The sequence below is a fragment of the Calonectris borealis genome, chromosome Z (assembly GCF_964195595.1).
Source record: "Calonectris borealis chromosome Z, bCalBor7.hap1.2, whole genome shotgun sequence".
Taxonomy (NCBI): Eukaryota; Metazoa; Chordata; class Aves; order Procellariiformes; family Procellariidae; genus Calonectris; species Calonectris borealis.
Window position 1 is genome coordinate 72,658,209 of NC_134352.1, and position 25,740 is coordinate 72,683,948.

Here is a 25,740-nt window from a genome sequence, read left to right on the forward strand (position 1 = left end):
CCAATGCCTCGGGATGCTCCTTGCCATCACTGACTCCACCAGCAGAGATGTCACTTCTATGTCGACCCTTGCGATTTTAAGCAGAGTTAGCTTGGGTACCTAATGGTAACAGTTCAAATTAATCCACCCGCTGCTCCCAGCCTAACCATGCTGGCCTCCTGCAGAGCTCAGGAGCAACCACTTCAGCTTGACACTTTCCTCCAGCTACTGCAAGAAAACTGCTCGTGCAGACACAGGCAAGTTCCTCCTTCCTTCCAGTCATGAAGTCACCCCAAAATCTTACTACCGTGATGAATAGTTATGAGAAAAAACCCAACTACAAACCAAATAAATTTTTTATGTTCACAGGCTTCACATCTGAAGCACTTTGGATGAGTTGCATAAAGCTCTTCACAGTTGGTACTACTATTTTAGAGGAAATTTCAAAATCTATTTAAATTTTAAATTAGATGAAAATAATACTGACTGAAAACAGTATTTTTTAAAATATTCATGAATGGAATATCTGAAAGGGTTGGGGTTGGAAAATTTTCTTTTAGAGTTTTACTTATATTTTGCATTTCATCTTCTCTTTCCTTTTTAGATGTTTATGCTGTTTCAAGGCATGCAGGTATTTACAGGTCCTGTAATAATATACAAATAATTCACTCATAATCCACATGCAATAATATGGTAATTCATTTAAGGAAAAACAGATGGTTCATTTCATCTTTACTAGTTTGTGGTTTGGAAAATTAAAATCTTTATATTACATATTCTGTACTACTATTAATGATAGGGCATAGGACAACAAAATGAGATAACCATTTCATTATTTTACTTTTAAATGTCTGTGGGTAACAGCTAAGAGGTACTGCCTGAAGGACTCCTTATTTTCCAGGTTGATGTGTCTCCTATTTGTGTCCCATGAAACAAGAGGAATTTGTTGAAATGCTGGCTGTCACTACTAACACGTCACGATATAAGGAAATAGGAATAAAAAAACTCATGAAAGACAATTCAAACTAATTCTAAATTGAAGTTTTCAGAGCAAAACATTTTCCAGAAAGATAAATTCCGTTGGATTTCTTTTGTTTCAAACATTATTTAATTCAGTTCACTAATTCATCAAAAAAAAAATAGTTTTATTGAAATAGTATTTTATCATTGAAAAAGCTGTTTTCAAGAAAAAATTTTGTCTACTCCCAGAGGTGAAACAAAGTGTATTAGGGGCCATTCACTCTCTCACTGAAATATTGGTGAAATTCTCATTTGTAAAACAGTAAACAGCAATAGGGTCTTTTCTTGTTTCCCGTCTTTTTACAGACTGAATGAGGTTATGCAAACATCACAGTGGAATGAAGACAGCATGACAAACCGAAAAAGGTCAGGAAATACTAAATTAAAAAAATGTGCCATCTTTTAATCTCTTTGAAGCGTCTTCCAGCTCCCACTGCCCAGCAGCACTATGTAAGAGACCAAGAATCTCCCAGCTGCAACAACCACAAAGGACGATGACTTGAAACTGGAAAATCTCAGCCAGTCTCTCCTGGTCCTGCACCCTGAGTAGCAACATCAACATCGAAATCATCAAAAAATGGAGAAATCTTGACAGTCGTTGCTCTGAACGAGTCACCTACCACAGCTAGTGCACTAGATCCCAACAAGAGGAAATCCACTGGATTACCTGCACGCTGCCACAGTGAGCACCAGTGCAGAGACTGTGGGTAGTATGGGCCTATGGAAGCATCACGGTTTTTGACCCAGACCGTGGTGCACAAACCTTTGGAGAGACTAACCCAATCCCGGTTAGTCCTTTAAAAATACTGTAATAAACACAATTAAAAAAAACCTCAACATTATAGTAATAGCAGGCTTGAACCCACGTGATGTTTTTCTGATGCACTATATAGCACCTGTTACCTGCCCCAGGTACATCTGAGGTGACGGTCATCAGGGTATTTATAGCCCAAGGAAGAGGAATGAAGGAGCTCTGCACACAGTGCATGGTGACTTCCAGGTGTGAGAAGGAAAAACAGAAACTGATTTTTTAAATATTTTTTTTGAGAGCTAGATATAGAAAAAGACTTCTAGCTGTGGATGTTTACACACTGGAACCTCTTTCGGGGAATTCCTGGTGCTGAAGGTTATTAAAAGCAGGGGACACCGTTATCTCTGAGCAAAGGTCTAGTTTATACCTGTCCTGCCTTTGTCAAGAGGAACAGACAGGGCAATCTCCGGATAACTCTTACAGGCTTGTCTTTTTAATAAATACTGATCAGAGGCCAGTCTGACTAACAGAAGTGCATACACTGTACCTGCATTTGAGATGGTAACTTGGTGAAATATTTCTCCTAATGGAAGCGCTTTCCACTTCCAGTATAAATGTACTGCAGATGCCTGTAAAAAGCCCCACCAAGACACTCCACCTGCACAACCTCAGGTGCATTCCTGGAAGCCTGAGTCAAAATCTAGCGCTCGCACCCCTAAAACCAGGCTTGCGCTTCAGCTGCTGAAGCCCCAGTGCTGGTGCACGGCTGCCCTAATTCCTGACATCTCTGCAGCATCTTGGCCTGGCAGAGGAGGATGGTAGCCAGGTCCCCATTCCTGGAGAAGGGGAAGCACTGAGGCTCACTCCTCCCTGCTCCAGCCTACAGGATGCTTGAATGCTAAACTCAACATTTTTCCTGGCTTGGGATTTCCTGGCTGGTCTCGGACCTGCCTTGTCCCTGCGGATGTGTGCAGGGGCCAGCGAGCTGCATCTGTCCTGCCTGCTGCCAGGGCCCTGCCTGCCCTGGTACTGCCTGCCTTCTCATCGGCTACTTCACTGGTTTTCAAATAACTTTTAAAAAAAGGTCCTGGGAGGTTTAACATAAGTATTAGAAAGTAGCTGAAAACAAGCAACAGCATGTTAGCATGTCTGTGCAATAGACTTTAATAATCCGTAGGACGGGCTGGATAACAACAGCATGCCGAGCGCATCCCCTGGCATGCCCTACGACCCCATCTCCCTCCATGGTTTTCTATACTGGGACTGCACTGGGAACAGCAATCAGTTAAAATGCCACTCAGCTGATGGGCGGCAGCAGCAAGCAGCAGCAGCTCCCCGGCCAGGCACCCCAGCGGGTTTGCACATGCTGCCCGGGTGAAACAGACCCGGTGAGCCGCAGAGGAAACTCTGCACCCAGGAAAAACTGCGTCATCCAGAGGTGCAGTTTCATCCTACCACTGAGCAAAAGCAGCAGCTCACTGCCAACAGCAAGAGCAAGGTCTCACACCTTCTCCTGCCCTGCCACTTCCCCACTCCTCCATCCCTCTCCCTCCAGGCATTTACCTCCACCTTCCTACCCCAGGGCTTCTCCCTCCCCTTTTGCACCAATTCGGGTGTCATGTAAGAGAATTCAACCCACTCCCACCAGAAAACAAAAGGCTGTTCTCTTTCCTCTCATCGGTTACGCATCTGAGGTGTTAGGAAGCACAAACGTCGGAAGAGCTCCAGAAAACATGGCACTCCAAACAGCACTGGGAGCAGAAACAGGAGAACATTAACAAAGTTGATCACACAGTGCTTAAAGTTCCTAACGGAGTTTTAGACATTGTTGGTGAAAATAAACTCTACTAAGCAGGCTATTACTGTTCTCAAATGAAATTATAAAAATAAGGATAAAAGTCAGCCTGCTACATTTTCTGAGAGTTTATGACATGGGTAAAATACATAAGAGAACCACATATCAAAGACTTTATTATCAAAAAATATAGATTCATTATATATATAATATATATATATATAAATAAAAAAGGCAGGAGCTATAAAAACACCAAAAAATAACTTGAAAATTTCTTTTCCCATCAATCAATATCACTTAAGGGTATATTTTCCAGGTGTTCATTACCCAAAGCTTATTATCTTCAATGGAAACCATGGCAAAGTTGTTCATGCTACTTTAAAAATGTTCTCCTTGATGTCTCTTAATCTCTTTGCTTTATCTACAACAAATTTCTCTCTCGCTGATACACAGTACAAAACTGAGCTCTTGAAGAAATAGCTTACTTGGTATAAGAAACAAAATTCAAGGGGAGCTTTCTGGAAAAGTGGTCAGATAGAAAAACCTGACTATCATACATATATTATTACACACACACAAGAAGATTAAAGTATAAAGAGGACAAAGCTGACCATGTGACAAGCAACAAATGTGCAGGGTGAGGACAGGACATGCAGCATCTTGGGTTCCCACAATCCTACAAGTCCTGAGTAATTGCTTTGAAGCTCATTGTTGGTGGACACAAACGACCTGGTCATGCCCCAGAGAGTACCACACAAATAAACGTGCGGGTTGGTTATGCCCAAGGTTTCGGCACAGGCCTCATACAGCTACACCACCTCAAAGGGTAGTGACCTCCCACCAAACATCTTTGTATTGATCTCAACTAAAGCACACACACGCTTTCTCTTTAGAAGGTAGAGCAGTTTGTGTTTTCAGGCCATGACAGGATGGAGGACAGCTCAAAGGAAACTAGATGTGAGAGCTGAAATACGCAGTTTCAGAGATACTTGTGAAACTTTGGAAAATCACAGAGAGGATGAGGTCGGAAGGCACCTCTGGAGATCACCTAGTCCAAACCCCTGCTCAAAGCAGGCTCAACTATAGCAGGTTGCTCAAGACTTTGACCAGTTGGGTTTTAAATATCTCTCCATCTCTAAATGGAGACTCCACAACCTCTCCCAGCAAGTGCTTACACCCTCACTGTAAAAAAGTTTTTCTTATGTTTAAATGGAATTTCCTGTGTTTCAGTTTGTGCCCATTGCCTCCAGTCCTGTCACACCAGCACTGAGAAAAGCCTGGCTCCACCTTCATTACTCCCCCCATCAGATAATTATATACATTGATAAGATCCCCCCGAGTCTTTTACTCTCCAGGCTGAATTGTTCCTCTCAGCCTCTCCTTGTCCCCAAGATACTCCGGTCCTTTAATTATCTTTATGGCCCTTTGCTGTACTCCATCCAGTATGCCCATGTCTCTCTTGTACTGGGCAACCCAGAATTGGACCAAATCCTCCAGATGTGCCTCACCAGTGCTCAGCAGAGAGGAAGGATCACGTCCCCTGACCAGCTGGCAACACTCCTCCTGATGCAGCCCAGGATGCTGCTGGCCTCTTTGCTGCAAGGGCACACCACAGCAATCCTAACCGGCGTGCAGAAACCAGCTCAATTGCAACTGTGATTTTATTAAAGGCTGCTGAAGGCCAGGTCAGGGAGGAAATCTGGCATCTTCTCAAGGAGCAGGAAATTCTTCTCCAACTCAGTCTCTCCATAAGAAACGAGATAATTTCACTATCTTCTGCAACCAGCAAGTCTCTCTGTTCACCAGCAGCATCAGTAAAAACCACAAAGGAAATTCTTTGTCTCTATTAAGTGACAGAAATAGACGTGTTTTTTAAACCTGAATCCCCGCACTAACGTAGTGTTGGATACAGCTGTGTATCCAAAGAGCCAGTAATAAGCAGTGGGATGTGAAAGCTGGGAGAATGACTGGGAGGGATGAAACCTTCTTTGCTGCAAGAGACAATGAGACATGGAAATCTATCTCAGCATAAATAAAGATCAAATATGTGAGGGAACAAACAGCAAATGACCCAGGTGCAGTTACGATGTCCACAAAGTTAGGATCTAATACTCCCTAATCCTCTTAAAGCGTTCTCTGCTCCACCGCAGCTTGCAGAGACCAACCCTTTGGCCCCAACCCTTACCATTGCTGCCTCACCATGCAAGCCATGCCCTTCTCTTGGCATCGGCTGGTTAAACGGCTCTTTCTTTTCCCCTTTCTGCCCATTTTAGGTGCTGTCTAGTCCTTCTTCCAGCAGTGACATTCTTCCCCTTATATTCTGCAGGTTTCTTCTTCCATCCTCCCCATGATCACTACATCTTACGACTCCACAGAGGTAAATGGCTCAAATGCTCTCATCTCAGCCCACGACGTCCATTAGCATATACATGGAGAGAGCTGCAGTTGATTGTATAGTTTCCCGTACCATAGCACTGCCATTATGACGGTTCAATTAAGATGAAAACAGTAGCAACCCACATGCAACAGGTTCATGTAGGAACAGGAACGTCATGAAACAGGAACGGGAACTAAAAATGCAAGACGTTGGCCTCTGTGTTAGTGGCTGGAGTACCAGCTGCAATGCCACCGTCTCTGTAAATAGTCATCTTCATAAAAAGCTTGCTTATTTTTATAAAACATGTTGTCTTCTCCTGTGATTATCTAGAAAGCAGAATATGAAACCGAGCTGAAACATTTCTGTTCCAAGTAACAAATTCTGGCTTCTGCTATCTCTAAATAAACCACAAAAGTTCTGGTCCTAGACAGTTACTTTCCATCATTTGCAGTTTGACAGGTTTTGTTCATGGTTTTTTCCTAAAATGATCTTCTAGTTGAAATTTCTCATGCATGAAGGAATTTAACTTGAGTGAAATTCTCTATAATCTTTGCCCTTAGGATTTTTTCAGAAGATTTTTGAGCTCAGCAACACAAAGCCAGTCTTGGTTTAAAACTTTACATGTGCAATAACGCCTCTGACACATCAGAAGAACCGGAATGATTTCTGGATTTGAAAGCAGCATGCTCAACATTCACAAGATGCTCATTTCCCCCTAATTTTAGAAAGACGATTCAAATTGCAAGTTCCAAATGTACAAAGGTGTTGATATTTGATTGTACCATCATTTTCACAGGTGCCAGCAATTTTAAATGACTTTAAAAATCGAGACAGGTGTGAAGAATAATTTGGCTTGGGATTCTTCCAGCCTTGGAGATCTTTCAGTGTGAGTTACACCAGTTTGACTCTCCTCTCAGCACATGGGGAAACTCAGAGCCACTCAGTGTCCCCTTCCCAGAACAACTACTCAGAACTACTACTCTTAACATGACTGCTATCTGCACTGTTATTTAAAAAGTGTTTATTAACTATAAGGTTAATACATATAAATGGAAAGACACCCCATCACCACTTGGTGATACACCGAGAAAGCCAGGTGCAGAATATGTTAGCACCTGCACATGGTTTACCTCTTCTAGGTCTAAAAATTATCCAGGATAAATTTTGGCAATGCTTGAATGAAAGATCTTTTAAGAAAACAAAGCTGGTGTATTTTGACCATCCAATTACATGGCCAGCAAGTCACTAACAGAAGAAAGGGTTTCTCCCACAGCCCCATAACCGTCCTCTTCCTTTTGAATAAGAGGCTCCCTGGGTCAATATTGTGTGAATTTCTCTTTCATTGGAGACCAATATCCTGAGGAGCTGTCCTGGTTTCGGCTGGGATAGGGTTAAATTTCTTCCTAGTGCTGTGTTTTGGATTTAGTATGAGGAGAATGTTGATAACACACTGATGTTTTCAGTTGTTGCTAAGTGCCCTCCTAGTCCAAGGACAGCTCCCGTGCCTACTGACTGAGCTAGGTACACGAGATGGGAGGGAACATAATCAGGACAGCCAGCCCAGCTGGCCAATGGGGTATTCCATACCATGTGACATCATGCTCAGTATATGAATGGTAGGCGTGATCCAGGAAGTACCGATCGCTACTTGGTTATCGGTCAGCGCTGGTGGTGAGCAATTGCATTGTGCATCACTCATTTTGTATATTTTATCATTATCATTATTATTTTCCCTTTTTTTGTTCTATTAAACTGTCTTTATCTCAACCCACGAGTTTTTCTCACTCTTACCCTTCCGATTCTCTCCCCGTCCCGCTGGGGGTGGGGGGAGTGAGTGAGCGGCTGCGTGGTATTTGGCTGCCTGCCAGGGTAAACCACGACAGGAGCTTTTCTTATGAGTAGTCCTTAGTCCTGGGTGTAGTTACACTGCATTCGGCAGAAGAACTGGTGTGAACTTGGTGTATTTCACACTATACACCACTCACCTGGAGAGCTTTATGGATCATCACACACCGTATCATTACCTAGGTTTGAATTAGTTACCTGGTTGTGATGGAACTTTCCTCCTAAGCCTCCAATTTTCCAGTGGCTTATGCCCTCCTGAAGCAGTTACTTTCAAAGATTAATTCGGCTGTGCTTGTTCTCAGCGACTCTGAGAAGTCTAAAAAACTAATGTTCATCTTTTGCTGTGGTTTGGATGCTCACGTTATATGAAATAACTAATTTGGTTTTCATGTGTAAGTATCTTCACTAAAAATAAAAAATAAAAGGAAATCAAATCTTGCCTATTCTTACCCAAAAGTATTTCCTTTCAGTTGGAATTAATTATGAAGAACAGGTTTTGGGTTTTGTTTGGTTTGTGGGTTTTTTTAGATAGATCATTTGTTTGCACAGAAAACCATTAGGAAATTTTATTCAAGATCACATAGCTAACATAGCCTCCTGTGTGCTTGTGGTTTAGAAAGTCTTTTATTACATGATCATAGACCATTGTGGCACATTCACCGATAAATATGGCACCAAATAAAGTCTGCAAAGACCTCTTCATGGTAGTTTACTCAGATTACAGGCATCTTTGATATATTTTAATAACTTTTTAATATGAGAAAAACTTTCTATAACCATTTATTTTAGTGTTTCACTTCATTGTGGTGGAAAAGCTGTGCAAAAGTCCTATCAGTCCTGTTTTGAGTCTCCATCATGAAGCAACAATGTTAGTCACCTATTTTTTTTTTATTTTTATTTTCAGTAAGACCACATTAAAGGGATATAAGCAGAATCAGGTTGAGTCCCAATATAAGCATGATCTGAGGAATGGGAAACTCCCAAGTAATTGATGAGTTTGTGGGGCACTGAAGAGAACTCATCCACTGAAATTTTCCTTTTTAAGACAACACGGTATCTCCTGCTCCTCAGGATGTCTTTCGGGTGACTGACACTCAGAATCCCTGCCATTAAGTTTAAAAAGGTGAATCTGATCGTCGGATGTGCTCACTCCCAATGAGCTGTACACAGTACACAGTGCTGTGCCCGGTCTAGTCCAGTGTCACTGTGTACCTGCCAGAGAAAATGAAGGTGTTTTTTTCCGCAAGGCATGCTGGAAGATATGGAGGCAGTCACCTACGTATTATTAGTAAGGTAATGCCTAGCAGCCTTGACTACAATTGGGGTACAGCTGTGCTGAGCACCCTACAGAAGTCCTATTATTGTCTAATGGTTGGAAAAGGACAAAAGCACAAAACCACTCTAACTCCATTTTGAAAACTGAAAACCTGGCCTGGGAAGGACTGGCAAACCCTCAAAGCAAGTCTGTGACAGCCTCAGGACAGAAAAGATTTCCCAAGGCTCACTCTAGTGCCTTAACTCCAAAACAACCCCCCTTCTCCAAAGCATCTCTGGGAAACCCGATGTCTGGTATAGGTATAATTCCACCAATGTTTAAAAATTTTTTGGCTAATTTTACCTTCCTGAACACTGGTGGAAGTCCGTATAGTAGTTTTAGAGGGGGCATTGCCAAAATGGTGCCCAAGAAAAACATTTACCAAAAGTTTCGTTTTACAGAGGAAGATACCAGTTTCAGGATGGAAAGGACAGAATAAGTTTTGCTGTGAATAAGACTAATTAAAATGAGAAAACATATTTCAAAATGAGTGATTAGCAGTAACATGCTCAAGTGAAATAATTTAGTGCATTCCCATTGCTGTCCCGGAGGGTATTAGGGAAATGCTCGTATCTGCACGAGGTGGTGATGGGATTGATCAGCGCTAGCAGTATTTACCAGGAGATGGGCACCAACGGTACGAGAGCAAGTCCAATCAAAATGAAAATGTCACACAACATTGTGACACAACTTACACCCAAATGCGATAAACAACACACATATATATAATTAGTGCTTGGTTGATTTTATTGGTGTTAAGACATCAAACAGTGCAGTCTGATCGCCCACATTTTGGCCTATGTCTGAAACAATAAAAGAATTATATTAATCTTCCCCCAAATAAATTATTCACATCTTTATTAGTTTTAGCTCACAGATACACACCGTCTCTGCCAGCCCCTTGTGTTAGGAATCATTCAGCTTCGGACTCATTCCTTTCCTCAGACACTTCACATTCAGCAGCAGATCAACCTCGTCCTTGCACGCTTTACGTGCAGAATTTATTACGGCAGTGAATTACAATTTATTCTATTGTTTTTCAAAAAAAATGGTAATATTTAAAAAATTCAAATAAGCACCTTCCTTCCCAAAGACTGCAACATTTTCCCTATCTATAGACCTGATTTTCAACATAGTTTGACCTATTTTGATACCTAAATAGGGGTAGACTTTCAAAAATGTTCCATATCTAGCAGCTCTTATTATAGCCAGATTTTCTAAAGAATTCAAATATTGCAGTGCCAAGGTCTTTGGAAAAAAAGTCATTTACTGTAGTGCTGACCAGGGAGCTGGGCTCTTTTGAAAATCTGGCCCTGATATTGAGTGCTACGCTCTTATAAAGTCTTCAGACTTCAACCAGTCTGATTTCTCCAGCATTAACAGACAAAGCCAGTGATGTCTACTGTTATGGACATCTGTGAAATGGATACAATATAAGCCCAATTCTTTTGTCTATATTAGTTGGCAAGCACAATATTTTTTTAAAAAAAAAAAAGGATTCCTAAGCATCAGATATGAGTATTTTATTTTCTCCATACAGACCAACTCAACACTTTTAATATTTTACAGGTCATTGGAACTTTACATGCTGATACTAAAAAAGTAACAATGCAGTGTAGTGCAACAAGTTCATGCCATGAACATCCATGGGAAATCAGTTAAATGGTTGGCTCTTTCCCCTATAATGCTCTAAAATCATAGAACCATTAAAATTCAATATTATTGTGTTTATATTAGTAGTAGTTTTACACATTGTGGGGTAAGTTTAGGCTTTCCAGCCTTCAACCAGTTGACTGAAACTTGAAACAGAAGTGGCGAAAATCTGTCTTTGCAGAAGGCAAAAGCAAGAAAACAATGTGAAAGCAGCAGCACAAGAGCCAACTTCTGGGAGTACAAGATTTAGAGAACCCCAGCCTAATCTGTTCCCAACTACGCTATTCACCACACGGTGTCTTAGGATTTGCTTTAAGCCCTTCCCAAAGTGTCTGTCATCTCATTTCCTTGTCTCCAGCAAATGTATCATGTAACTGTAAATAAACGTTCAAATGAGTTTAGCAGTCGTCAGGATGTTTTGAATTTGAGCACAACAGCTTTTTTCCCTGAAGTTTAATTTAAGAAGTTGCATTTGTGGCCATTTTACTATACACTTTGTTTTTAACTTCACAGACAGATTTCTCACTCTGCTGCTTTCTTGGGATTACAAAATTGATCCTTCTAAGGTGAGCCCTGAATGAAAAACTTGGAAAAATTTAACCATCTCTTTTTCTTTTGACCCACAGGACCTCCCAGTTAGCTCCTGTTATTGAAGATGAACTGGTTTTATCACTTCTCTCTCAATACAACCTTTTGCTTTCACCTCAGTTAGAATTCCTGTACCTTCTATTGCTATTAAAAAGGCAAAGTGAAAGAAAAAAAAATCTTAAGGAACTTTTCACTACCTCATCTCTTCTTCACCCACTACTTTTGGAAGTGCAAGTTCTCCTTCACTCTTAACCGCCCAGCATGTGATATGCTGCAGAGCAAGGCAGAGATGTGAGCTACCTGGAACTCTACCTGTTCTCAGTGTTTTGACAGCAACATTTCACATTAGGGACCCAGCCACGGGATTCTTGGAAGCCTGCAATCCCAATAGCCCTTGGCAGAATGCAGATGGGATTTAAATCATATGGGCTGCTGCACAGAAACTGTCTGGGGGATTTCCCTCTTCAAATCTTGCTGCAAGTGGATTTTCAAATGTTTGCACAGATTTTGAAAAAATTGTTCCCATATAAAACTGGCTACTTCTTATACAGCAAAAAAAAGCAGAAAAGGAACGACTGGATCAGTCAGTGAACTTGAAATAACACAAGTTATAAAAAAACTAACATAAAATGTGTAGCTAACAAAACTAATATACACACAATGTTATCAAATTAATTCATCTCCTCCACGGTACTACAAATAATTTGTTTGCAAGTTTTAAACTGTTTTAATTCAATGCATAGGAATACATTTCCACTACGTCTTTCATTTTGCCGTGATTAGGGGAAACAAGTATGCCAGTACAGTAGAGGAATCTTTAAAGATATTTACACATTTCCATACCCAGCTTCACATATCTAGTATTTTAAGGCATCTCATTCACAACTACTGTCTATCTGATTTCCTCAAGTACTTAATGGTAGCTATTATGATAACCAAGGATCATGGGACTAGATCCCTAAGAGACAAGGTCAGACCAGTAAAATTAGCCATCTGTCCAGTAAGGGCTTTAAGCTCAGGCTGTATTTAAGTATTAAGTTTCCAACTGTACAGGCATTTTTTTTTCTTGCAAGAGCAAGGCAATGCACAATCCTGATTCTAAAAAACAGCAATACAAATTTTTTAACAGTGCAGAATATATACAAAAAGGGTCTGATCCTGCAAACACTTTGTGAGCTGAGGCAGAATTTACTAAACTTGTTATATTTTCCATTGATCTGACACCAGTGAAGTTAGTGATAAAAATCAGTGTTGGCCTCAGACTCCGGGATAGTCTCAGTGTTTGAAACTGTCCTGGTTGTCAATATTTTCTGTAGGCACAACAATTTTTTAAGTATGCAGAATGTCAAACTTCAGCATGCACTGTGTCCCATCTCATTGTTTACATTTTACCTTACTGTTTCATACGCTGCAGGCTGCAGGGACTGTAAAAGCTACTCAGAGTCCCGGTTTTTAACTTTCAACCAGTAAGGACCATGTTCCACCACCTCGATCAACGTGCAAAACCCCGCGATAGCCGTGGGAACTCTCCCGCAGTTCACAGGTAACGCTCAGCCAGAAGCCGGACCTTGAAGCAGCCCACATCATGCTTGGTACAGAATGACTACATTTTTTGATGAAATTACTGCTTCCCTAGCCACTTTTATTTCACATTTACTACTCTGTGTCTTAAGTTATTTGCTACCACACACATAAATGTCACAGCCAAAGCACAGCCTTGCCGACAGGAAACCTCTGACTGGCACAGAGGTTCAGCTGGCTCCGAACTCCGCTCACGCAGCACCACAGGTGACGGGCTCCAGGGAAAAACGGATACAATTTTCGCCAATTCCTTGCAGTAGCAGCAGTCGGGTCCTGGTCTGTAACCTGAGTGAACCCACCGGCATTGGGTGTAACATGCCAGAGAAAATGGATCGTACGCTGGTTCTGCAATTTCACCGCTTCCAGTGGTACGTTCCCTGCCACTGCCTGGGCATCCTCTCCCACCCGCGGGTGGGAGGACACAGCAGGGGCTTGCAGGGAAGGGCGGGGAGCGTCGCCCGCCCCGCCAGGCACCCCGGCCGCGGGGTCGGTGCGCCCGGAGCTCACGGACAGGTTCATTTCACACGGCAGCGCCGCGACCCGACCCCACGCCCCCGCCGCCGCCCGAGGGGCAGGGCGGCGGGCACTGCCCCGCCACCGCCGCCCGGCCCCGCAACTCCCGCCCGGCCCCCGCTGGCGTCCCCCCCGCCCCGGCCGCCGGCAACGCCAGTTTTAAAGGGACGCGAAACTTCGCTGGGTGCAGGCGCGGCGCTGAAGGGGCATCTCCCCACCCCGGCACCGCCGCCCGCCCTACCTTGCCGGCGGGGGATGCTCCTCCGCGGCGCCGCCGCGCACCCGATGCACGACGCCAGGAGCAGCAGCGAGGCGAGGCAGCGGCGGCGGCAGCGGCGGTGGCAGCCGCCCGGCACCTCCATGTGCGCCGCGTTGCCCCGCCCGAGCGGGGGAGGTGGGGGCCGGTGGCCGCGGGCGAGGGGCGCCGCCGCCGCCGCGCGTCCCCTCTGGGCGGCAGCCGGGCGGGGAGCGGGGCTGGGGCCGGCGCGGAGCAGAGCGGCGGGGCTTGTACCCGCGCCGGGCAGGGACGGGGAGGGAAGGACGGGAAGGAAGGGAAGGGAAGGGAAGGGGGGAGGAGGCTGGGTCCGGCCCTTCGATGGGATTACCGCCGCCCGTGGGGCGGCTGCGGCGGCGCTGGGCACGGCTCGGCACCTCCCCCGCGGGGCGCCGCCGCCGCCCGGCAGCCCCGGCCCCGGCCCGGCCCCGCTGGAGGGGCCGGGCGTCCCCTGCCGGGTGACCCCCGCGCCGCCGGTGCCCCCTCGGCAGGCCGGCCCCGCCCGCGGTGTGGGCAGTCGGGACTCCCCCGGGCACTGTGGGGCGGTGTGTCACCCCTTCCTCAGTGGGGACAGCCTGCCATCCCTCCCCTCCCCTTGCGCAAGGCGATGTCCTCGGCTCCCTCCCGGCCTGCGGGACCCCAACTCGGCTGCTCCTCTCCCCAGGGGGCATTGACACTTGGATTCAGGGTTTCTTCCTTTTTTCCCTGGTTTCCCTTGGAGGGATGGGGCTGAAGTGATAGCCAAGTGCTGGGGCGAAGGTGAAGCTAGGGAGAGGGTTCGGTGAGGAAGTTGTTGCTGAGTTAAGAGGATAAATTAAATTTAATCCCCCCAGATGGAGGCTGAGATCTATCCAGCCACTCAGACTAATATAGAAACCCCTCTGGAGATTAGAGGGGATGGGAAGGGCTGGGGGAGGAAGGCAAGGGGAAGCCGTGGAATTTGAGGAGCCCACAAAAAAACAGGAAGAGACAAGCAAGAAGGAGCCCAAAGTATCCCTTCAGAGCAGTATAGTGTTGGTGGGACGAAAGACCAAATCTGTTTGGTCCAGTATCCCATCTTGGAAATTTAACAGACAGAGGAAGGTACAAGAAACTTCGTATTAGGCAGATGTGGGATTATCTGCCCCCTGCTTTAGGTCTCATCCTAATCTCAGTTAGTTAGAGATCAGTTTAAACCCTGAAACATCAGCGTTGTTATGTCGTGAGGGTTTGTGTGGGCTTTGTTTTGGAAATGTGCTTAATTTGTTTGTTTTGCTGTTCACTTTGATAACTTTTAGTGTGTTTGATGTCCATATAAATTATGTATGTTTATACAGTCCCTTTTTGAATTTTATTAAATTCGTATCACTGATACTCTGTTCAATGAGTTCCAGGCTGTAATTTTATGACGTGGGAAAAAACCAGGAGATCAGAAGAAAAGCTGTCTGTCTGCAGGAACAATGCTAAGACAGGAAAATATGGAAAGCTGTACCCTTTCGGGGTACAAGGAAATGGTGATGAAGTCCTTTTGGACAGAAGATCAGAGGAAGGGAGTTGGAGCCCATATCCTATAGAAGCACTGCAAGTACCTCAGGAAGAAGTTGGAGGGGGAAATCAAAGTCCTCACAGGAGATGGTGGAGAGGACAGCCCTTGCATCCCTCAGGAACAAGGCAAGACAGACAGAAACCTGGTCCCCTTAGAAAGGGCAGCATGCAAGTTTTGGAGTGATCCCCACCAGGAAAGCATGCTCGAGGCTGCAGGAATTAGAGACGAGGAGTAGTTCTGTTAGCGTTTTTGAGATGCCAGTGGTGTCTCTCTCACACCCTTATCAATCTGCCTTTGCAGAGCCGAAGGAATTCCCGGTGGGGTCAGGGAATGCAGTGCATTGTGAGACCGCAGTTCACAAGGCAGAGAATGAACTCTGGACTCCACATTTGCCCACAAGTCACATGGGACTGCTCACTCATCGGTACAAGATGGCAGAAAGATCACGGCCAGGGGTGGAGAAAAGCTAAGTCTGTCCTTTATATATGGTCCAAGCAATTGTTATTTGTACAGTGTACTGTCATCAAATACATTACTACTTCTGCTTTTCTTCTTCCTTGATCTCCTTCCTTCCTTCTTTCACTCCTCTATCTCCATGTCTTCTTTCCTCTGACTTTCTTTTCTGGCAGCGCTCATATTGGCCACTGTAGTCTGTCTTCTCTCTCACATACGCCTATGTACCAAAAGTAATCTGATTATGTAGTACTTGGACATATTGAGGCCAAATTGATTGGATCCCAAAAGTTCATACCGCTGAGTTTCAGGCAGTTGTAAGATTCAGACAGATTGTGTAATTTTAATTACAGTTTTGGAAGATTATCTCTGCAGCCATGCAAGCTGGAAACTTGCCTTCTGCTAGGATGCAGTGGGATATTTGCTTTTGGGATATGGAGAGGTGCTTGTCTTGAAAACCTTACCAACAAAGGCAACCCACCACAAGACCATTGAATTCCCTCTAAATATCAGAACGAATCCCAGTGGCTTTCTCACTGGTGAGGTTTTTACACTCTCCTCATTGGCATAGTCCCTGGTTGTCTTCCAGTAGCATACTGATAAACATGAATAATGCTTGGCACACATTTGTTATTGCAACCTCTCTCCAGAGGGTGAAGCATTTTAGTAGAGTATCTAGAATTAAAACTTAGAATTAGGGTTAAAAGATAAATGTACGCCTTGCTGTTCATTAGTCTGGGAAAAGGCAAGATGAGTGAAGTGTACCATGTACTTCTGACAGTGCTGAGTTTTGGGAGGGATTCATTTGCCAGTCTCAGACCAGCTTCTGAGATACATCATCCTCTTACAGATGAAAAATTACCTTTATCGTGGAGGACTCTGCTGTGCCAGGGGAGCATAGTTGTTACTAATGACACACCATGGCTGCGTATTCATCCACTTGGTTCTCCTTGTCCTCACCTGAAACTTGTTTTGTCTGGGTTCAGTTTTAATCAGGGATGGGTGATTGGATCCAGCCTCGAAGCCATCTCTATGCCAGTGATGAGATTTTTTTGCCATCGAGAGTACGTAGATCTGTAAACTATGCATCGTGTGCCTGGTTCACCAGTGGTTGTATATAGTTGTTGATAAGGATTGAGACACAATCTTTCGGAAGTCCATAAGCCCAGGAGTCCAGTGGTGGTGGAGGAAGTTTTCCATCATTATCTGCTGAACGTACTCCGCCGGTGTAGATGCTAAGCCAGCACATGAATTTGGATATACTAGGCCTGTGTCCGGGTCAAATATTCCATCCTTTCTCCCATGCTGTAGCCATGGGGCTTCAGTCCACATAGTTTCTTACTCCGGGAAGCAAAGGGATACAACACAGACCACAGACTTTTTCCCTCATATCTCTTCTTTAAGTGGCAACGCATGGCCCCTCTCTGTGCATACAGGTATAGGAATGCAAGGAATGATGTCCTGGTCAGGTAGGTCTCATACTCCTGTGTACCCAGACCCCTCTGAAAGAGCTACATCCTGAAGGGTTGACTCGGTACAGCTTGCAACTGTATTACACTGGTACGTCACATGTGATTTCAAGTGCTGAAATCAAGAGCCACCCCTTTTCTTTGAAAATATAAAAATAGATATGAACGTAAAGCACCAAATGTTCAAATGTGGCCATAGCCTTCCTTTTAGGTTTTGTAGGTCCAGTGTAACATGACTTCATTTTTTGGTTAAATTTCATAGTTGGCACATCAAGTCTCATGATGAAACAAAGTGTTTTTAGCAGATAATTTAGACTGTTATACATTCATAGTAGAAAATAGATCCCTACAATTATTTTCAACACCTTTGACTTTACAATAAATCACCGAGGAAGCAGTTTGCTGTGGAAGGCGCTAAAGCAGGATGTTTACCCCAAAACTATTTGGTAAAAGTGAGGAAGCCTTTCTCTGTGGGCAGTTGAGTGAGCAGACGGAGAGACTGGAGAGCGTAGGAGTCTGGCCAGTGGGGTTAGCAGGCTTTTCCACTGTGATTCATGGGGGGAAAAAAGCCACATCTTTGCCTTGGGGCTTGTCTTCACATGAAAGATATTTGGGATAAAAGGAGCATGTAAATTTATAGCATTTTCCAGAGTAGCTCCATATGTGGACACATTTAGGCCAGAATAAGTTTAAAAGAAAACCAGTGAAGAAGTCTTTTGAGGTAGAAGTATAAAAATGGAGGCATCTATGATGAAATGAGATCTTTTACGCCTTTATCGTTCTTTTTATGATAACAGTGTAGGGCTCAATTTAGGAAATTAGAAATGTGTACATTTTCGTAATTATGAAGAATGGATTTTTCTCTTTAACTAGAGCCTCAAAATTTTGTTGTTCTCCCTCTTTTTTTCCTTAATAATCTGCAGCTTTTTAAAAGAGGAATTCTGAATATGTGGCATTGTGTTAATTCATCCATAATCCACTATAGATTTTTGTCAGGAATTTTTCGTAGGTTCCTCTTGAAAGAAGTGTATAAAATCTTGACCTTTTAAGGTCCTCTTAGAATGCCAAGGTCATTCTACCTATTTTACCGTCCTGATATTAATTCCAAAGTGAGATACTGACTATGAGTTATACCAATCTATATATGCACCATATAGAATTATACAGAAGTGAGGATCTTTTTATTGACTTTAGTAACTTCATAAATTTATGGAAAACAGAAGGACCATTACTTACAAGTTTTTAAGTACAAACCTCCTAAATGTAAATGTCACTTAAAACGAGCAAACTTTATTTTAGCAGGTCATGTTTAGTTTTATAGCAATAACAAACAAATCACAGTAACTTGTATCTTATTATAATTTAATTAGTAATGTTTCATGAGTGTATATATTTGTTGCTTCTACTAATCATTATAATAAATAATTGTCTAACTGGTAAAAAACCAAATAATTAATTACCTTGCAATATAATGGCTGTTTAGATTTATTATTTCATTTATCACTTACAAAATGTCATAAATGTGCATAGAGTGCATATTACAATATGCCATCTAAACTCATAACTTCTACATACTCTCTTTCCCTTAACTGAGTGTCTTGGATAGACCTGTTTCTGATTGCACAGAGGATGGTAATTGAGAGTATTTAAGAGCATTTTGGTGCCTAGGGCACCAGAGAAGTCTACAACATATACTTAGGGCAGCTTTATCCGCATGAAAAAGTGGCCCTACGGCCAGCATACATCTGAACAGGTCAGGAAGGAAGTTCAGGCTGCCCAACAAACTCAAGGAGCAAAGGTCATGGAAACTCTAGTTTCCCTGCAGAGTTGGTAGGGTTTCTTCTTTAGGATATTAGGAAACACATAAAGGTTAATGAAAATTTAAACTACCTTGAAATGGTGAAGGAATGAGTTTATCCTAATAGGTTCTTATCTTCTGACACCATCTACTTATTTTAGATCTGGGTCTGAACTGAGCATTCAAGGCTCTTGTCCTGTCTCTGTTTTCCATCAGACAGTCTATGGAGCCTAGATTTAATTCATTTGGGGCAAAAAACCAAACAAAACTCTGCCTGCCATTTACTTATATTTTAATATAGAAACAACTATACATCAGAGACATACTACACATTTACACATATTAAATGCTGAAAATACAAAACCAAACAAAGCAGCATCATTTTTCTGTCTTGTCACATCAATGAATATTTGCCATATATTTATTCACCAGACTGACAGTTTAAGCCCATTATACTTTCCAAGGACTCAGAGTCTTTCTATCCTCCATTGCCTCTCATATGGATTGGCTGTGGCATAGCCAGAAATACACGTGAGCAGCCATCTGCAAGCGATGACTGTGCTACAAAGAAGTGCCTCTGCTGACCTCATCTGCATCAGATGAGAGTCTTCACAGTCTTCTTTCTTTATGTTGTCAGTTTTGTCCTCTAATCTCCCTGCTTCCTACTGTATTTCATGGCCTTACCCATGGCTGCAATCCCTCCAGGAGTGTACCTGCTCTGTTGTGGGCTTATCCATGGCTACACGCTTTGAGGTGCTCCAGCATGACCTCATGCACAGCTGCTGATGCTTCAAGGTGTACCTGCTGCAGCATGGACTTACCCACAGCCACAGATGCTTCGAAATGTACCTTCTCCAGTGTGGACTTATCCTTGGGTAAGGCCGTGTTGGAGCGGGTTTACTTTTGAAGGGACTGTGGCTGTGGTTAAGGCCACACTCAAGCAGGTGTATCTCTGAAGCCATTGTGGCCCATGGAGAAGGCCACGCTGGAACAGCTGCACCTCAAAGCGACTGTGGCTGTGGCTAAGTCTATGCCGCAGCAGGTATACCCCTGGAGAGCTGTAGCTCATAGGTAAGGCTCCACTTGGAGCAGGTACACCCCTAAGGGACTGCAGTCTGTGGGTAAGTCCAAGCCAGAGCAGGGGCAAGGGGAGGAGTTCATTGCAATGTTAAACCCTATAATGTGGCCCAAAGGGACCAAAGGTGGAGATTGTAATGGAAATACCTTTAAATTGTTGTAACGCATGACTGGAGTTGCATGTTATAGGAATTACTGTAGCACGAACCACCCAAACCAGTGGAGGAGAAGCCTTACAAGAAGCAGTGCAAGTGCAGCAGTGACCCGACCTGAGCGGGCTTTGGTGCCCAATAACTCCACGCAACACACCACCTCTCCTGTCCTCAGTGACCACCATAACAGATGGAGCCCAAAGTCATGGAGTAAATAAACTCAATGGGCATTTTGTGGACATTTGTGGACATTTTACAGACATTTTACAGGGGTGGTCCATAGACGAAGGGAATGATATCTGCATATTGTATCAAAGGATGGGAAGGTGGGGGGGTGTTTAAAAACATATATTCAGCTTGTAATTTGTGAGTTTTTCCCTTATCTGACTTAGCATTTGTTATTATTGATCTAATATGAATAAGGTACATTGTTTGTAACTTGGAGCACACAGTTCTGCAAATTATTAATGCAATTGTCTTACTGGGTTTGATCCAAAGCTGGTAAAGTCAAGAGAAAGACTTTTAGTGACTTTAGTGGACTTTGCATTTGTTAGGTGAGTGTTGAGGGGTTTAGGCATAATTTATAGCACTTCTCTGCCTGGGGCTACATGTAGCTGCAACCATTGTGTTCCTACTGCAGTTGAACTCAAGGCAAAAAGGGCAGCTGCTATAGTTGGGAAACTTCCCTTCCTATCTTCTGATCTATGCACATATGTAGGACTTTCTATTCAGCTGCCGAAAGTATGAAGGTCTCTGACCTACACTGCTCTCAACACAGCAACTAACAAAACTCTGTGTAGTCTTAGGGAGTCCAGAAATCTCATGTGGACATTGGAAGAAGAACCCATTAAGTTTACTTTCTAATAAAAAGTTAAGAAGCAACAAATTATGCTTTGGCTTACCAAGGCAAGAGAGAGAGGAAGCTATTGACCCAGCCCCCTAGAGACTGCTCTCTTTAGTTCTTCAGGTGCACATGCTACAGATCAATAGGATTTCTTATATAGTCTTAATATCTGCACAGATATGATGCAACAAGGATGGTAAAGTTAAGGCTGAACTAAATCAGCTGTAATATTGAAAAAAAAAAGCTGAAGGGAAAAATAATAGGTTTCTTTTTTTTAAGATTCTATATTATAAGAATTGAGAACTTCACATTTTTGAGGGACTTCCTTACAATATGCCACATCTTTTTGAAGCTGTTTTGGATTACAGTATTCTATAATATTATAATTTCATTAGTACTGCTGCATTTTTGTCCAGGTTTTCCTTTCAGAAACACATCTGCATGTGCATTGTGTAGTGCCTATATAAAGAGCATGTGTACTATATGGGATGTGGATGCTTAATCAGCATCATCAGACCTGCTGCTGCATTAGGGCTAATACTCAGAATCCTAGAAAATGTGCAAAAGTTCTTAAATTCTGTCCAGACAAAATTTCCAGACAGAACAAGAAAACCCAGATAAATGGTTGCTCTAACTATATCGAACAGCAGCGTACTTCACGTTTATGTTCTAGTAAGTGATGAGTTCTATCAAAAATTAGATAAATGACCTTCTTTGGAGAAGGAAGTAAATATTGACATTTACACAGCTTGAAAAATGAAAAAACAACAGCTTTTACCCAGAGTAATCTATCCATCTCTACCCACATCAGTGGAGCTATTCTGGATTTATACTACCATTTTTCAGTTCAGAATCAGCCTCAAGTCAGTGCAGAGATAAAGGGCATATAAATAAGTACAGATTAAGTGGAATGAACTGGGCTATTTTTCAGTATTCTAGTTACTAAGTGACAGTATTGTATTTATTTTTATTTTTATTTTTTCATAAAAGGACCCTGTACATAAAAGAGTCAAATCTCATAGCTACTGGCTGCAGGAAATCCAAGGATGTTATTAAGATGAGATACTGAGTCATTTTTTGCTATGTAGTTCTAAACTTGTGGCTTCACCTGGATCTGCCATAGCAACAAATGCCACCAATGTCTTTGTTTTGCAGCCACCTTTCCTGATGTCAGCATTGCTACTGCCAAACAGACAGATGGCCAATAAGGATATAAATGTATGTCATCTTTATATCAACCATATTATCTTTTGTAATATATTAGGCCAGTTTGCGGGTTTAAGTCAGGACAGCTTCCTGGACACTGCATCAGCTTCAGAAAAACACAGCCTCCTACAGTGACCAAGGGTCTGGCCCCAGCACCTTACCCTACAGCAGCACGGGGAATAGAGACGAACAGCCTACTCATGAAATAAGATTCCAGTGTTGATGTTGCTTGCGTTTTCCAAACCCTTCCTCAAAATCTTCACGGCTTTTTTTTCTCACCTCATCCAGGTGAAAGACAATGATGATGGAGGCTTCCTATTAATTAAAAGTATTCTAACATAATATTTAACGTTACGAACTATTTTGACTTTTTATTTTACACAGAGAAGATATATATGTGTTTGTTCTCCCTGTGGCTACGTTCAGGAAAAGAAAATATTTTTAAAAGAAAGAAGTACAGAACAAACTTAAGCCCAAAAACTTGTCAGATCTTTACAGACTTCTAGATGCACTTTGTTAACAGAAATAATAGAAGCTTGCATCTGTTGTATTGTATCTGTGAGACATCATGCTGCTTCTTGGATTAAGCCAATTTAAAATGTATTGAACCTTGTTTTGCCAGTGTCATATTTAGGTCTCTTTCCCCAAGAATATTGTTCTCTAGCTTTCTGGGAATAACTTTTCTTTGATTTATTTCTATTCCTGTACCAATCCCAGAAGTAAGCCATGCTATTTTCTGTTAAGACACCCACTTGGATCTGTCTAATGCTGTCTTCTTTTTGTGCAATAAAATTTCAGTTATTCCAGGCTCACTCTTTTAACCTCCTTGCACTATAAACTGTATATGTTTCCCTCTTCCATAGCCTGTCAGTTCATCGAGTTCTTGATTATCCAAATCTATTGCGTGATGCCCATGTGGCACATAATTAAGAGCCTAAAATGGTTTCATCTTCATTTTGAGGGGTATTACATTAATGTTTACTGCTGAAAACCAGTAGTGTAACCTTTCCTCTCACTATTAAACTGATACTGACTTGATGCAGACTTTAATTCTTAAATAACTACTATTTTCTCTGTCCAGCACAGCCGAAAAGCCACAGCAGGAAGAGGGTGTCTGCGGTGCCCTGCCTCCTCTGATCTCCCCAGGACGCTCTGGCTTTCAGGCTGTGGCTCACAGCAGCACCGCGGCTCCGCTCGCTGCCAGAGCCCAGAACCCCATCAGAAAATCCACAGCTTGCACATAAACACACCCACACGATAGTAAACTGTTCTGCAATCAGACCGCTAACTTTGAAGCCGTTGTGATGGCATGGACATCTGAGCCCCATTGGCAGATCTGTCACTTTCGAGGGCAAAAGACTTGGTGTCACTATGGCTGTGACAGTCCTTCCAGATGTGCTCAGCTGCTGGTTATAGTCACATGCTGTAACCACTTCTCTTGCTATTTGCAAACCCATTGTTCATGAACTCTAGGGAAAAAAAAAAAAGACAAAATTGTTTTAGGGGGTAAAAAAATTGTCTAATTGTCTTCTTATGAACAGGAAGGATTTCCAACAAAAAATGGGACTCAGAAATGAAATGATGCACTCGGGGCTTGAGCTCAGGGATTCTATTTCTCTTTAAACACTTATGAATATCTAGCCATGTTATAAGCCTTTAAATTCCCTGCCCATGTTGTACACAAGATAGTTTGTATGCCATGCAGACCAGTTAGAAACAAAATGTAAACAGACATTTTCAATTAGCTACGGCGGGAGCCCCAGAAGTCAAATGCCAAAGTGCAGGCCTGTGAAAGCTGTAAGGGATCATTGGGGTTTATTTATTTATTTGCTGGTGTGACACGCTGTCTGAGAACTAAATTGACACTGCTCCAACTTAGCAGGCGAAGGAAATAAAAAGACTTTCATTCTCCCTGTGCCTCTAGATGGAAAGTGGTGCCTTACTTACATAAGGAAATGGGCAGCGGTAGAGTGGAGAAAAACAAGCTCCTCTCGTTCCTGTGGAAGCCAGCCACTGTCGCAGGCTGACGGCAAATGTGGGGGGAAATTACATAGGCTAGAGATACGAGCTTTTCCAGAACAAGGTTGGGGGCAGTAGGTAAGGCTAAAGTCTACACTTTGATCTCCACTGGAGGTGCTGCAGCTCCTCCTGTCCAGCTCAGCTTAGATGAGAGATTCACAATCCAGCCCTGAGGGACTGCTCCCTTTTCTTAGATTTGATGGGTCATCTTCCATCTACCTTGGAAGATGTTGGAGAGGATCAAAAGGCTGGAAAACTCTGAGGAAATAATCCCCAGAAAATGACTAGCAAAGAAAGGGAAAATGCACATGAATAATCAGCAAAATTGAAGGACAGCTGCAGGCAACTGGGACATTTGCCTTTTCAAGAGCAGTTCTCATAAACAAAGGGACTGAAACCTTCCACTCACTGTTATCTGTGTAAATAAACTAAAGGGGAGGTTATAGTTCTCCCCCTCCTTCACGCTCTGGCATTATCTGGTAGGTACAGCTGATGCTGTCCTTCCTGACCTCCACCCTGGAGCACTGCAGCCCAGTCTGAGATACAAAACTACTCCTTGTGATGGTTGCTGCTCCTCCCACGCAACTGGGCAGAGAATGGATGGGCAGAGACGGGATACCACAGTTAAACTTTTCCCCTTTGAACTGAAGAAGGTGCTAAGGAGAAAGGCCTCTACACCAGCAGTGGCTGTATTGTTCCTCCCTTTCTCCCCAGAACAAGGGAGAACCGTGACTTAGACTAGACACAGACTCTTGCAAATGTTGCCGTGCTTGCAGGGTGTTAGGTCTATGAGATGTCCTTGACATCACCCAGATAATCCAGCTTTCCATTTCTTCCCTTGGAAGTCTGTGTAGCTCAGTAACTACTGTTTGATAAAAATGGACATATTTCCAGTTGGTGGAGATGTGAAATGGAGAACTTCTAGTTATGATCTTAAGGGTAACGAGTTAATCTATTAAATAGTGAAAGCCATCATTTCACAGCAAGATTAATATCGTGCAGTTGCCAAAATGATGTATGCAAATATGCTTAATTAACCATGTGCATAGTCAATGCATAGTCAAGGTAATTGCATACCCAACATGAATCACTAGGAGAAAAAACAAAAGAAAATATTAGTGAGGGTTGCGTGCAAGAAAGTGATACTAGCATTCACAACATAATAATATGACTTTATCAAAGAGAGAGTTAGAAAATGCTTGGTTAGAGACAAGTGAAGAGAGTTTAGCACAGTTTTGCCTATAAACAGAGAAACTGTACAAAAACAGAGGATAAAAGAGAAAAGAAACTAACAGAGAAGATAAAATCCACTTTGTTTGCAAGGCAAAGATGAAAGTACATGGATACAGTCCTGAAATGGGTTTAACTGCCAACAGGAAGATTTGAGAAGCACATTAGAAAAGAGGATGCATCTTGATAGACAGGGGAAGTGAGTGCCAGATGGAGCAGGACCAGCAAAGAGCAAACTCCAGGGGGAAAAACTAGAGCCAAGTCTGTAAGCGGGGT

At 42.9% G+C, this 25,740-nt stretch overlaps 1 protein-coding gene across 1 annotated transcript in view; it reads right to left on the reverse strand.

The window, feature by feature from the left end:
* Positions 1 to 13,906, reverse strand: part of EGFLAM (EGF like, fibronectin type III and laminin G domains) — an 81,618-nt gene extending 67,712 nt beyond the window's left edge. The window contains exon 1 of the mRNA XM_075136611.1: positions 13,659 to 13,906. Within this exon, the coding sequence (XP_074992712.1) occupies positions 13,659 to 13,779 (121 nt within the window). The 5' untranslated portion in view covers positions 13,780 to 13,906. The remainder of the gene's footprint in view (positions 1 to 13,658) is intronic.
* Between the last annotated feature and the right edge of the window lie 11,834 nt (positions 13,907 to 25,740).